At 43.7% G+C, this 13,995-nt stretch overlaps 2 protein-coding genes across 2 annotated transcripts in view; both read left to right on the forward strand.

Annotated features, from left to right (window-relative positions):
• LOC308590567 (phospholipase A2 inhibitor NAI-like) overlaps positions 1-13,995 on the forward strand; it is a 177,357-nt gene that overhangs the window by 76,425 nt on the left and 86,937 nt on the right. The window lies entirely within an intron of this gene.
• LOC308591219 (phospholipase A2 inhibitor and Ly6/PLAUR domain-containing protein-like) lies at positions 1,940-12,939 on the forward strand. Its single transcript, XM_081201781.1, has 5 exons — positions 1,940-2,025; positions 2,966-3,073; positions 4,673-4,819; positions 11,434-11,565; positions 12,514-12,939. Exons 1-5 carry the CDS (start codon positions 1,977-1,979, stop codon positions 12,687-12,689), a joined length of 612 nt encoding a protein of 203 aa, XP_081057907.1. The 5' UTR covers positions 1,940-1,976; the 3' UTR covers positions 12,690-12,939.

Below are 13,995 nucleotides of genomic sequence, written 5' to 3' on the forward strand. Positions count from 1 at the left end.
GAAAAATAAGTCATGTCAGACTAACCTGATCTCGTTTTTTGACAGAATTACAAGCCTGGTAGATGAAGGGAATGCAGTGGATGTAGCCTACCTTGATTTCAGCAAGGCATTTGACAAGGTGCCCCATGATATTCTTGTAAAGAAGCTGGTAAAATGCGGTCTTGACTATGCTACGACTCAGTGGATTTGTAACTGGCTGACTGACCGAACCCAAAGAGTGCTCATCAATGGTTCCTCTTCATACTGGAGAAGAGTGACTAGTGGGGTGCCACAGGGTTCTGTCTTGGGCCCAGTCTTATTCAACATCTTTATCAACGACTTGGATGATCGACTCAAGGGCATCCTGATCAAATTTGCAGATGACACCAAACTGGGAGGGGTGGCTAACACCCCAGAGGACAGGATCACACTTCAAAACGACCTTGACAGATTAGAGAACTGGGCCAAAACAAACAAGATGAATTTTAACAGGGAGAAATGTAAAGTATTGCACTTGGGCAAAAAAAAATGAGAGGCACAAATACAAGATGGGTGGCACCTGGCTTGAGAGCAGTACATGTGAAAAGGATCTAGGAGTCTTGGTTGACCACAAACTTGACATGAGCCAACAGTGTGACGCGGCAGCTAAAAAAGCCAATGCAATTCTGGGCTGCATCAATAGGAGTATAGCATCTAGATCAAGGGAAGTAATAGTGCCACTGTATTCTGCTCTGGTCAGACCTCACCTGGAGTACTGTGTCCAGTTCTGGGCACCACAATTCAAGAAGGACACTGACAAATTGGAACGTGTCCAGAGGAGGGAAACCAAAATAGTCAAAGGCCTGGAAACGATGCCTTATGAGGAACGGCTAAGGGAGCTGGGCATGTTTAGCCTGGAGAAGAGGAGGTTAAGGGGTGATATGATAGCCATGTTCAAATATATAAAAGGATGTCACATAGAGGAGGGAGAAAGGTTGTTTTCTGCTGCTCCAGAGAAGCGGACACGGAGCAATGGATCCAAACTACAAGAGAGAAGATTCCACCTAAACATTAGGAAGAACTTCCTGACAGTAAGAGCTGTTCGACAGTGGAATTTGCTGCCAAGGAGTGTGGTGGAGTCTCCTACTTTGGAGGTCTTTAAGCAGAGGCTTGACAACCATATGTCAGGAGTGCTCTGATGGTGTTTCCTGCTTGGCAGGGGGTTGGACTCGATGGCCCTTGTGGTCTCTTCCAACTCTATGATTCTATGATTCTATGATTCATTTTGTTTCATTTATTATATTTCTATGCTGCTTTTCACTCACATGAGTCAAAAAGCGGCTTACAAACAAACAATAAAGAACAGTAATCTAAAAGAACATCACAATTAGACCATTAATCAGAATAATTGACAATTATCAGTAAAACAACTACAAAACATAACAAAAGCAATAATCTTCTCTAAAACACTATTAACAAAACAACTAAAGAAAACCATGAAACAGCACAACCAGAACAAAAGTCAGAAGATTCACAAAACACAACAGAACTCATAATCTGCAAATCAGTACAGTGGTTCCTCAGGTTAAGTACTCAATTCATTCCGGAACTCCGTTCTTAACCTGAAACTGTTAAAATCTTGACATCTGATTTATTATTACTGTTTATTGAATTGATATCCCACCCTTCCTCCTAAAGGGGCCGAGGTCAACAAAGAGGCATAAAACTAAAAAAAGAAAAGAAAAGTAGAAACAGATTAATACAATACATCTGACTGGCTGCCACAGAGGTCCTAAAACAGATTGCATCCAAAGGGAGCTTTGTCTTCCAATTTTGAAAAACATAATTTCTGGAACAGTATGTACTCTGTATTTCCAAAATACCCTACCACTCCTTCTCTGCTGGAACTCCCAGGCAACTTTCCTTCGCCTATAAATTTTCCCAAGCCAGCTTCTTCTTCCACAGGTTGCCTGGTGGTTCGTTTCAAGTGCTCCTTGGCTTTTGATCGCTCTGGCATTATGAAGGCCTTCCTGAGTATGTGCTTTCTCTTCAGCCTAGTTTCTTCTGGTGAGTAGGAAGGTTTCTCTTAATCAGTGCTTTTTTTCTAAAAAGATTTTTTTAGGGGTACTCACATTTTCCTACTCATACAGTGGACCCTCGGATTACGTTACCTTCAGGTAACGTAATCCCTGGGTTGGGAACTCAGCAACCTCAACAATGGGACTCTCAGTTTCTTTCAGATTTTTTTCTTCCTGAAGCAGTGATTGGTGACACCAAATGGAGAAATGGTGAGTGGGTGGAATAAAACACAGGGATCTCAGGTGCAGCATGACTTCAAGGTAAACAGTTGGGCTTCCTGTGCTGTTCTGGCTACCCTGTTTGGGATTGATACACTTTTCATGAAGACCTCATGCAGCCTGTAACAGGTTGCCTAGCTGCCATCCCTGTGTTGGTAATTGACAGTGTTTGGGAAGGAAGGTGGATGGGGTAGTCTCTCCTGGTGCACCTTTCTTCCTATAACCTTCAGGCCCTCCCCATCCAGCCAACAGCTATTTGTTGGGCTGTTGGTAGCACACTTACCAGCACCAATAATGTGGCTGTGTATGGAAGTGTGTGATAGGATTTATGAAATCCCATCTTAAAAGTCACTGCTCAAATGATTGGTGATGGCAAGAACTGAGAACAACATTGGGAGCGTGAGAGGGAGGTTTGAATCTTCTCATCGCCATGTGTTGAGGTGCGGGGAAATGTGTGTGAATGGGAATAAGGCTGTGCATCTGTCTGTGTCTGTGCATATTTGTATGTGAAAGAGATAGACACATGCAGCCTCTGCCCCACCACTGGAAGTGGATCTTGAGAAAAGTAAGATTCCTCATTTCTGGTAATAGTGGTTTGAATCCAAGAGCTGAGATCAAGGTCAGATTTCTCTGTGTGAATGTACATAGATGCCATTTCTCAAGGAATGAGAAACTCGTGGCAATGAGTGTTTCCTATGCTTTCCTTCCAGATGTGCCGCATCTATGTTACAGTTATTTTTACTATCGAACGGGAGTTTCAGAGGTCTGTCCTAATGGACAGCACAGCTGCTTTTCTGAGTTTACTGAAAATGAATTAGGTGAGTGTAAAACCTTTTAGCCCAATCATAGCTGAGTGTGTGGACCCTGGATTATTTGGGGATGATGTGCATGTATGAATGCAAAATGACCACAGAGTGTGCTTTCGCCAAAATGTCAAGAAACACAGCCTTTTTTTCAGTGTAGAGCTTTCATGTATAGTGTGTGCTGCCGCAACTCACCTGTATTTCCTTGTTCATCCTTTCTTCTTTAAAGTCACATTCCACAACATTTAGAAGTCTACATGGAGAGGCTGAAAATTATTATTATTATTATATATTTATTTACACTCTACCTTTCCCGCTGACGAGACCCATGGCAGCTTACAGACAAAAACAAGAACCTCTAAAAACATAGACATATCAACCATATTGCCAAGCAGGCCTGCAATATGGGGACAGCTCACATCTTCAAACTCTGACAGGTACACTCTAACATCAACTGAAGGCACAAGGGATCTATTTTTAAAATAACCAACATCTATCATCTATCTGCCTGTCTATTTCCCCACAAAAGCTTACTTGCAAAACATTTTTAATTTTTGAGAGCCAGATTGAGGCGAGATCAAGGGAATGAAAAGAGTAGAGGGAAAAGGAAAGAACAGGAAATAATTCAACCTGCTGGGGCTCTTCAGGAAGTAAGAACATTATAGAGAAAGGACAAACCAACTTTCTTTTCTGTATCTCAGCAATAAATATTGTTGATATTTCTTCTGGCGATCTTAATTCCGGCTTGGGATTCATCCAGCCCAGCCTTTCACATGATGAATTCTGCATATAAGTTGAATAAGCAGGGAGACAATATACAGCCTTGCCGTACTCCTTTCCCAATTTTGAACCAATCAGTTGTTTCATATCCAGTTCTAACTGTAGCTTCTTGTCCCACATAGAGATTTCTCAGGAGACAGATGAGGTGACCAGGCACTCCCATTTCTTTAAGAACTTGCCATAGTTTGCTGTGGTCAACACAGTCAAAGGCTTTTGTATAGTCAATGAAGCAGAAGTAGATGTCTTTCTGGAACTCTCTAGCTTTCTCCATAATCCAGCGCATGTTTGCAATTTGGTTTCTGGTTCCTCTGCCCCTTCAAAATCCAGCTTGCACTTCTGGGAGTTCTCGGTCCATGACTAACTCGCCTGTTTTAAGCAAAGAGTGTAATATACTAGGTGATTCTTAATTGTAATTTTATTACATCCACAAACTCCTTTAGTATCATTGGGTGCAGCTCATCGGACACTGGAGATTGGAATTGCTTTAAAATAGCTAGGTGTTCCCTTACCATGTCTTTTCCTATTTTGGGCTACAGCTCCCTCCTGACATCCTTTATTATGTTATCAGCAGGTTGGGCGTCGTTTTTCTTTTGGGTAAAGATGTTGTCACTCAGCAACATTTATCTGACCTCTCCAAGCAGAGGTCCTACTACTGGCTTGTTCATCCTCTTGTTTCGAACATAACCAGAGAAACTACACACACACACACACACTTTGCATTGTTGCATCAATATGTATATTAGGAAGCATCATATAAATTTCAATTACTAGGGGGTTGATTTGAAAAATTTTGGTTTTGAATTGTACCTATTTCTTTCTTTGTCTCTCTCACAGGTGATGATATAGAAGACAGATATCTATGGGGATGCACTACAAATTGCACCTCAGGGAATTACAGCTTTACTACACTAAATGATGCTTCTTTCTACCGTACAGCCCACTGCTGTCAGGGTAATTACTGCAATAACCAAAGCATGTCAGGTAAATATCTGCAGGCTTTTGAATCTTCCCCAGAAGCGGCTTAGTCATGCTGGCCACATGACCCGGAAAAACTGTCTGTGGAAGCGGACAAATGCCAATTCCCTCGGCCTGTAAAGTGAGATGAGTGCCACAACCCCAAAGTTGTTCGCGACTGGACCTAATGGTCAAGGGTCTCTTTACCTTTACCCCTGAGAAAGAACATCATTATGGTTTCAGGTTTCATCCTTCGGTACCCATAGAATAAACTAAAGATACTGATCTAGGCCAAGATTATTTTTCCTAGTTTGCATGGGAGGTGGTTAGAATCAGCATCACCATATGTTTCTTGAAAACAGGCAGCCTGTGTCAACAACTGATTAGCCCAGAGCTTCAGATGGCCCCTAAGGATGTGAATAGAAAAACCTGGATAAATTGGGGGATTAGAGAGAGAGATAAGAACGCATGTCCTTCTTGTTCCCTGATAGCCTTGCTGACTCTGAGTGTTACCCTGTTGGGCCAATCTAAGGAGGAAGTGAGGGGAGGCATTTGTTGGTACTAATGGCCCAGGCATGGCCAAACTTGGCCCTCCAGCTATTTTGTGACTACAACTCCCATCATCCCTGACCACTGGTCCTGTTAGCTAGGGATGATGAGAGTTGTAGTCCCAAAACAGCTGGAGGGCCCCTCTGCCTACTACCCCGCAACCTCACTTATTGCAGTGAAGGAGCCACCAGAAAGCCCTTGGAACTGAACCTCAGTGTCCAGGCTGAATGATGGAGGTAGAGATGCTTCTTCAGGTATACTGGATTGTGGCTGTTTATAGCTTTAAAGGCCAGCACCAACACTTTGAATTATGCCCAGAAAGGTACTGGGAGCCAGTGTTATGTGGTTCTGGCGGCTGCTCCCAGTCACCAATCTGGCAGCCTCACATAGAGTGTGCTGCCATAGTCCAAGTGGGAGATAACCAGAACATGCACCCCTCTGGCAGGACAGTGCACAGGCAAGTAGGGTCTCAGCTTGTGTACCAGAAGGAACTGGTAAATAGCTGCCCTGAACACAGAATTAACTTGTTCCTCCATGGACAGCTGTAAGTCCAGAATAACTCCCAGGCTGTGCACCTGGTCCTTCAGGGGCATAGTTACTGCATTTAGGACCAGGAAGCCCCCCCCCCCCATGCCCACCCTCTGTCCCCCAGAAAGACTCTCCTCCCTGAAAGAGAGGGGAGTGGTTGTGGGCGGGAGCCCGAACACCGCTCCTAGCAGGGGGCGTTGCCCCCTGCCTCCAGCTCACCTGGCTGGCACTCACGCCCCCCCCGGTGGCCGCCCAACCAGGTGCCATGGGGGGGCGTGTCCAGCAGCCTTTATGCTGCAGTGCCAGCCTCTCCCCGGCCTCATTTCTCTTCGTCGTCCTGTGCGAGTCAGGAGGATACTCTCTCTTCAGTGTTCCTGCACCACGTGGAGCTAACTTGGAAGAGGACTTCTGAGAAAGGGAAGCCTGTAATCCCTCCTTTGCTTTCACCTTACCTTTACTTTAATTCCACCTTTAACTGCCTCATTACTTTTCTCCAAATACCTCCTAATTGTTCCTAATTTCAACTCTGATCCCGAAGCCTTTACTCTGTGTATGAGTGTGCTGTGCTTCTCCGACTTTAAATCTATGAGTGCTTACTATTTCTGTTTGATTTGCTGGTACATTTTAAAACTGCATAGATTTGCTGGTGCATTTTAAAAACTGCCGTATTGCTGTGAATTCCTGTGAGGGCTTTTCCAGCAGTTTATTATTATTTCAACTCCCCCCCTCCCCCTTCGCTAGCTGGCTTTGTGTCCTTCTCTAGCAGGCTCTGTGTTTTGGCTTGGAGCCCTTCCTCCCCCTCTCCCCACGTGTTGCCTTCTCCCTTTGGTGTTGCTCCCCCACGCCTCTGCGATTTCAGGGGGCGGCAGCTCCATTTAAAAACTTCTTTCAGACGACTGCATTGCCCCAATTTTGCTATTGTCCCATCTTGCTGCTTATTGCTTTACCTTAAACCCTTCCTGGTGCTCCAAGCTCCCTCACTCCTAACCCCCCCCCCCCCCGGTTTAAAAACGGATAGTATTTCTGGGTCGGCCTGGTGTTTCTTTCCCGCTGTTGCCCCATAGTAATAAAAGCTATCGCTGGGTGTTTCTTTATCCCCTTTAGTTTTAAAACTTTTCCTGTGCACCGGACTTGCAATCCCCCCCCCCGCTTGGTTTAAGAGTGTGCAGCTATACTGCAGCTGCATCCCCAGGGTAATTCTGTTCAGCTTACTCCAAAGTCTTTGTTAGTTGAACGTGCTATCCAAAGAACTACTTAGTTGAACGCGATTTGATTTGCCTGGCAGTTATCGTTATATTAGCTGCTTTCAGCATTTGTTTTACTTGGGAGACGCAGTCACACCCCCACTTCCCTTCCCCTCGCATTGTCATTTGATCACCGGCCTGGGTTGCTTTGTTTTCCCCCAGAAACAGCACTTCTATCTTGTTGACATTCAGCCTCAATCCATTAGCTGTCATCCATACTTTTTTTTCCTGAGGGGAAGGAGTGAGTGGGGTTAGTGGTTGGTGACTGATTGAGATAGAGATACTGGAGTGACTGGGTGCATGATGTGTTTTGTATGTATTAGCTGAACAGACTGGGATGAGTCACATTAAATATTATCATTTGTGCAGATGTAAGGCAGGATTTGACTGTGGTGTGTAGTGTTTAGTCCATGAAAGAAGGGAACCCTGACTCAAAATATATTTCAAAATGTGTTGCTCTTTTTTTAAAAAAAAATATTATTGCCATGTATTGTAGTTATATTGAAAACGGCATTTTATTTTATTGTGGTTACTCAGTTTCATTCATACACACACACACACACACACACACACACATATACATATATATGGAGTGATACAGATGGTGCTGTGGTCTAAACCACTGAGCCTCTTGGGCTTGCCAATCGTAAGGTCAACAGTTCAAATCCCTGTGATGGGATCAGCTCCTGTTGCTTTATCCCAGCTCTTGCTAACCTAGCAGTTAGAAAGCACACCAATGAAAGTAGATAAATAGGTACCGCTGGGATGGAAAAGTAAACAGTGTTTTTGTGCAAATTCGGCTGGACTTAGCTTCCCAGGGATCTCTTAAAAACACACACATACACACACACAAAGGGAGAGAGAGAGAGGGAGAGAGAGAGAGAGATATTTTGTAAACCACTTAGGGACTGTTTTATGTATTGAGTGGTATATAAATATAATAAATACAACATGAAAACAAAATTTATTTATTTGAGAAATTTATATACAGCCCCTCATCAATAGGTCACAGGTCAGTTCACAATACAGTAACAAAGTAAACAACATACTACAGTGGTACCTCTGGTTACGAACTTAATTCTTTCTGGAGGTCCATTCTTAACCTGAAACTGTTCTTAACCTGAGGTACCACTTTAGCTAATGGGGCCTCTCTCCACCAATGCACGATTTCTGTTCTCATCCTCAGGCAAAGTTCTTAAACCGAGGTACTACTTCTGTGTTAGCAGAGTCTGTAACCTGAAGTGTTTTAAACCCGAGGTGTTTGTAACCCGAGGTACCACAGTATACCTTGTTGTTGTTTAGTCGTTTAGTCGTGTCCGACTCTTCGTGACCCCATGGACCAGAGCACACCAGGCACTTCTGTCCTCCACTGCCTCCTGCAGTTTGATCAAACTCATGCTGGTAGCTTCAAGAACACCATCCAACCATCTCATTCTCTGTCGTCCCCTTCTCCTTGTGCCCTCCATCTTTCCCAACATCAGGGTCTTTTCCAGGGAGTCTTCTCTTCTCATGAGGTGGCCAAAGTATTGGAGCCTCAGCTTCACGATCTGTCCTTCCAGTGAGCGCTCAGGGCTGATTTCCTTCAGAATGGAGAGGTTTGATCTTCTTGCAGTCCATGGGACTCTCAAGAGTCTCCTCCAGCACCATAATTCAAAAGCATCAATTTTTCGGCGATCAGCCTTCTTTATGGTCCAGCTCTCACTTCCATACATCACTACTGGGAAAACCATGGCTTTTACTATACGGACCTTTGTTGGCAAGGTGATGTCTCTGCTTTTTAAGATGTTGTCTAGGTTTGCCATCGCCTTTCTCCCAAGGAGCAGGCGTCTTTTAATTTCGTGACTGCTGTCACTATCTGCACTGATCATGGAGCCCAAGAAAGTAAAATCTCTCACTGCCTCCATTTCTTCCCCTTCTATTTGCCAGGAGGTGATGGGCCCAGTGGCCATGATCTTCGTTTTTTTGATGTTGAGCTTCAGACCATATTTTGCGCTCTCCTCTTTCACCCTCATTAAAAGGTTCTTTAATTCCTCTTCACTTTCTGCCATCAAGGTTGTGTCATCTGCATATCTGAGGTTGTTGATATTTCTTCCGGCAATCTTAATTCCGGCTTGGGATTCATCCAGCCCAGCCTTTCGCATGATGAGTTCTGCATATAAGTTAAATAAGCAGGGAGACAATATACAGCCTTGCCGTACTCCTTTCCCAATTTGGAACCAATCAGTTGTTCCATATCCAGTTCTAACTGTAGCTTCTTGTCCCACATAGAGATTTCTCAGGAGACAGATGAGGTGATCAGGCACTCCCATTTCTTTAAGAACTTGCCATAGTTTGCTGTGGTCAACACAGTCAAAGGCTTTTGCATAGTCAATGAAGCAGAAGTAGATGTCTTTCTGGAACTCTCTAGCTTTCTCCATAATCCAGCGCATGTTTGCAATTTGGTCTCTGGTTCCTCTGCCTCTTCTAAATCCAGCTTGCACTTCTGGGAGTTCTCGGTCCACATACTGCTTGAGCCTTCCTTGTAGAATTTTAAGCATAACCTTGCTAGCGTGTGAAATGAGTGCAATTGTGCGGTAGTTGGAGCATTCTTTGGCACTGCCTTTCTTTGGGATTGGGATGTAGACTGATCTTCTCCAATCCTCTGGCCACTGCTGAGTTTTCCAAACTTGCTGGCATATTGAGTGTAGCACCTTAACAGCATCATCTTTTAAAATTTTAAACAGTTCAGCTGGAATACCATCACTTCCACTGGCCTTGTTATTTGCAGTGCTTTCTAAGGCCCATTTGACTTCACTCTCCAGGATGTCTGGCTCAAGGTCAGCAACCACACTACCTGGGGTGTACGAGACATCCATATCTTTCTGGTATAATTCCTCTGTGTATTCTTGCCACCTCTTCTTGATGTCTTCTGCTTCAGTTAGGTCTTTACCACTTTTGTCCTTTATTATGGTAATCTTTGTACGAAATGTTCCTTTCATATTTCCGATTTTCTTGAACAGATCTCTGGTTCTTCCCATTCTGTTGCTTTCCTCTATTTCTTTGCATTGCTCGTTTAAGAAGGCCTTCTTGTCTCTCCTTGCTATTCTTTGGAAATCTGCATTCAATTTCTTGTATCTTTCATTATCTCCCTCGCATTTTGCTTGCCTTCTCTCCCCCGCTATTTGTAAGGCCTCGTTGGACAGCCACTTTGCTTTCTTGCATTTCTTTTTCATTGGGATGGTTTTAGTTGCTGCCTCCTGTATAATGTTGCGAGCCTCCACCCATAGTTCTTCAGGCACTCTGTCCAGCAAATCTAAATCCTTAAACCTGTTCCTCACTTCCACTGTGTATTCATAAGGGATTTGGCTTAGATTGTATCTTACCTGTCCAGTGGTTTTTCCTACTTTCTTCAGTTTAAGCTTGAATTTTGCTATAAGAAGCTGATGATCTGAGCCACAGTCAGCTCCAGGTCTTGTTTTTGCTGACTGTATAGAGCTTCTCCATCTTTGGCTGCAGAGAAAGTATACCTACAGTATACCTACATAACATTATATTCATAATATAATGAATATAATCATAGTATTAAGTCACGTGTAACAATACATCATGGAATATAGTACATAATATATATCACATAAAGGGCATCCATTTCAGCTTATTCACTTTGACAGTCCAGTAATAATCTCCACAACTCATCCCAATCAAAAAAAGAAAAAAATATTATCTGGGAGCTTTCCTTTTCTCACCTAGCCTTGCAACCTGGGAAATCTCAACTTCCCACTCCTTTGACCACTTATTGAACACTTTCAGGGGATGCTGCCCCTAACGGTGCCCAAAAGAGAAAATGCCAAAGTGTGTTTGTGTGTGGTGGTGTTTGTGATCCAAGTCGTGTCACCCCTTCAGGGTCATCCTTTAAGGGCTGGCTGGACGGTCTGCCACCTGCTCAACTTATCTCTCCCCTTCCTCAAACACACCATCAAGGCAGGTGAGGTCCAGCAATCTGGCTGCTGGCAAGAATCTTGCCAAGATGTTGATGCCAAGATGTTTCTTTGTCACCTCCTGCAGTAAGTCCACCTCTCCCCTCAAGAGTGAAATTCACCCATAGTGTGGATAGAGTCTCTCCAGTCTATCTCAGGACAGCAGCAACTAAAATTGCTCCCTTTTCTTCATAAGCTGGTTGCCAGACACTTCAACTGCATTGTATGGACGACTGATTCCAGAAGCAGAATGCGTTGGAAACAGTGCACGTGTCTCATAGGATTAGACAACTGAAGCCTAGGAATTAAAATAAAGACATCTGGTCTGGATTCATGTGTTGACTCTAACGCTTGCTTTTGGCAGTGCTGGATGTATTCTACAATGGTCTGGAGTGCCCAGGCTGCTCTGCTTCCAGCTTTGAAGATTGTCAGGACTCAGAGACCGTCAGGTGTACAGGTGAAGAGAATCTGTGCATAGAGTTTGTGATGACTAACTGTAAGTACTGTGGTTAACCACTGAGTCAGAGGTGGGAGGTGGACACAGTTTACTAGGGTGTGTGTGTGGGTTGCTCTCTCATTCAGTCTATGGCTTCCTGCCAGAAAATACATAGGATGTGTATGGGGAGGCGAATTTTCTTTCCCCCCAAAATATTAGCATTCCAGTAGCCTTTGCTTTGCATATAATGTGAGTGGGTGGCGCTGTGGTCTAAACCACTGAGCCTCCTGGGCTTGCTGATTGGAAGGTTGGTAGTTTGAATCTCTGTGACGAGGTGAGCTCCCTTTGCTCTGTCCCCGCTTCTGCCAACCTAGCAGTTTGAAAGCATGTCAGTGCAAGTAGATAAATAGGTACCACTGTGACAGAAAGGTAAATTGTGTTTCCATGTGCTCTGGCTTCCGTCATAGTGTCTTGTTTTGCCAGAAGCAGCTTAGTCATGCTGGCCACGTGACCCAGAAAACTGTGGACAAATGCCGGCTCCCTCAGCCTGACAGTGAGGTTAGCGCCGCAACCCCATAGTCGTCTTTGACTGGACTTTGCCATCCAGGGGTCCTCTACCTTCTTTACCTATATGGATGAGACTGTGTGCTTCTGTCTCTGGTGTGTATGTGTGTATGAGAAAGAAACAAATAATCTGTTTGTTGAATTACATATGTATAAATATATATATATAGAGAGAGAGCACATTTTAATGAACCTTAAAAAAGCAGACAACCTTAAAGCAGCCATGGATTTTGAATTCCATATCCATATGGGTTGGGGCCCTGCTACATAAGAACAAAGTTCTTTTTCTGGATTTAAACATCAGTGTGATATTAGGATGCATATTGTTCTATATGTACAATACAGTTTATAAGGATTAAAATGTTCACATTCTCTGTCTTCTGCACCCTGTGACTCTGGTACTACCCAATGATTTCTATGACTATGCTTTTTTCTCTTTACTAGATGGCAGTAATCATTCTGATAAGGTGTTCAAAGGCTGTGCAACACGGGATTTTTGCGATCTGGCAGGGACATCAACAGATGATGACTTTTTTCGCAATATCAACCAATCACAATGCTGTGTTCCTAAAGCACCACCAAAACACCACCAAATAAGACCAACCTTGATGAGTAATTAGAAGATAGCAAAGTCTTCCCCTTTGACATCCATGATTTGCAGCTGCATTGGGGGAGGAAGTTGCTTGCCTGATATTGGGAGCGCAGAGAAAGTGGGGTTCACAGGACTGAGAGTCCCCTATTTGGCATTTAGTGTAGGGTGAATGGGATGCAGGGATAGATAAGCTAAAATAGAAAAGTGGGGCTTGGGGACTCATCCTCATGATATCATAGCGTATGGTTAAAACTTCTCTTGATCATGATCACAATAAATTGATGTCGCAAATAAAACTGTGTTCTGTGTCTGTATTTGTCAAATAAAGAATAAGCTCTTTTTCTCATGTTGAAGCCCTCTGGACCTCTCATGGAGGGGGCACATGAAGAATTTGCCAAATAAAGAAATGGGAAGAAATGGGTATTGTTACAAAAGTTGGGTGGCAAGAGCCCAGGGCGTTCTAGACACTCACACAAGGTTTGTGCTCCTTTGGAGAACTGAGACGTATCAGAGAATGTTGTGGCTTTAAGAAATATGGTTTATTCACCTATTTAGACCTTCAGGTGAAGCATGGGCCTTTTAAGAGGGGATTGTACCCCACAGCAGGGTGGATGGCCTTCTAGCAGCCTGCCCATAGAGGTTCTCAATTCTTCTTCCTCCTTCTTCCGTCAGTCAGCCTTGTTCAATGGATAGTTACCCTGGCAACCTTCCAAATCCCTAGTCTCTCTCTTTTTTAAAAGATATTTATTAAAAGTTTTTAAGATATTGTAGCACCCTGCTTGTGGTTAACGCTTAGCTGGAATGAAATATTCAACACAGCAATAGAGAAATTAAAATAATTATTTATTTCTCAGACAAGTAAATGAGAGGCACAGTGGTATATGGTTACCAAGCTCTGGCCTGCCTCCTGCCATTATGGCCAGCACTTATATTCCCTCAGCCCAGCCCCCTTGCTCCTCCTTTGGCTGCCTCTGTCCAATCAGCCTGGTTGAAATTCCTATTGGCTTTTGCTAGAACCAATCATAAAAGATACACCCATTTCCTATTACCTTTTATGGGAGACAGAGAGCTATATTTTCTTCTATTTATAAATGGCAAACAAGTAGCCATTAATCTCGACAAGGCACCTTAATTACCAGATAACCTTTGCCCTCTTGCCCTATTCACTGCAAAGCAGATGGCCAATTGTTCAAATTTTATCTTAAACAGATCTTTTGTTCACCTTTTCACACACCATCTATGAAAGAGCTCCTTCTTTGGAGGTCTTTAAGCAGAGCCTGACAACCATATGTCAGGAGTGCTCTGATGGTGTTTCCTGCCTCGCAGGGGCTGGA

The sequence above is a fragment of the Podarcis bocagei genome, assembly GCF_964188305.1.
Source record: "Podarcis bocagei genome assembly, chromosome: 7".
Taxonomy (NCBI): Eukaryota; Metazoa; Chordata; class Lepidosauria; order Squamata; family Lacertidae; genus Podarcis; species Podarcis bocagei.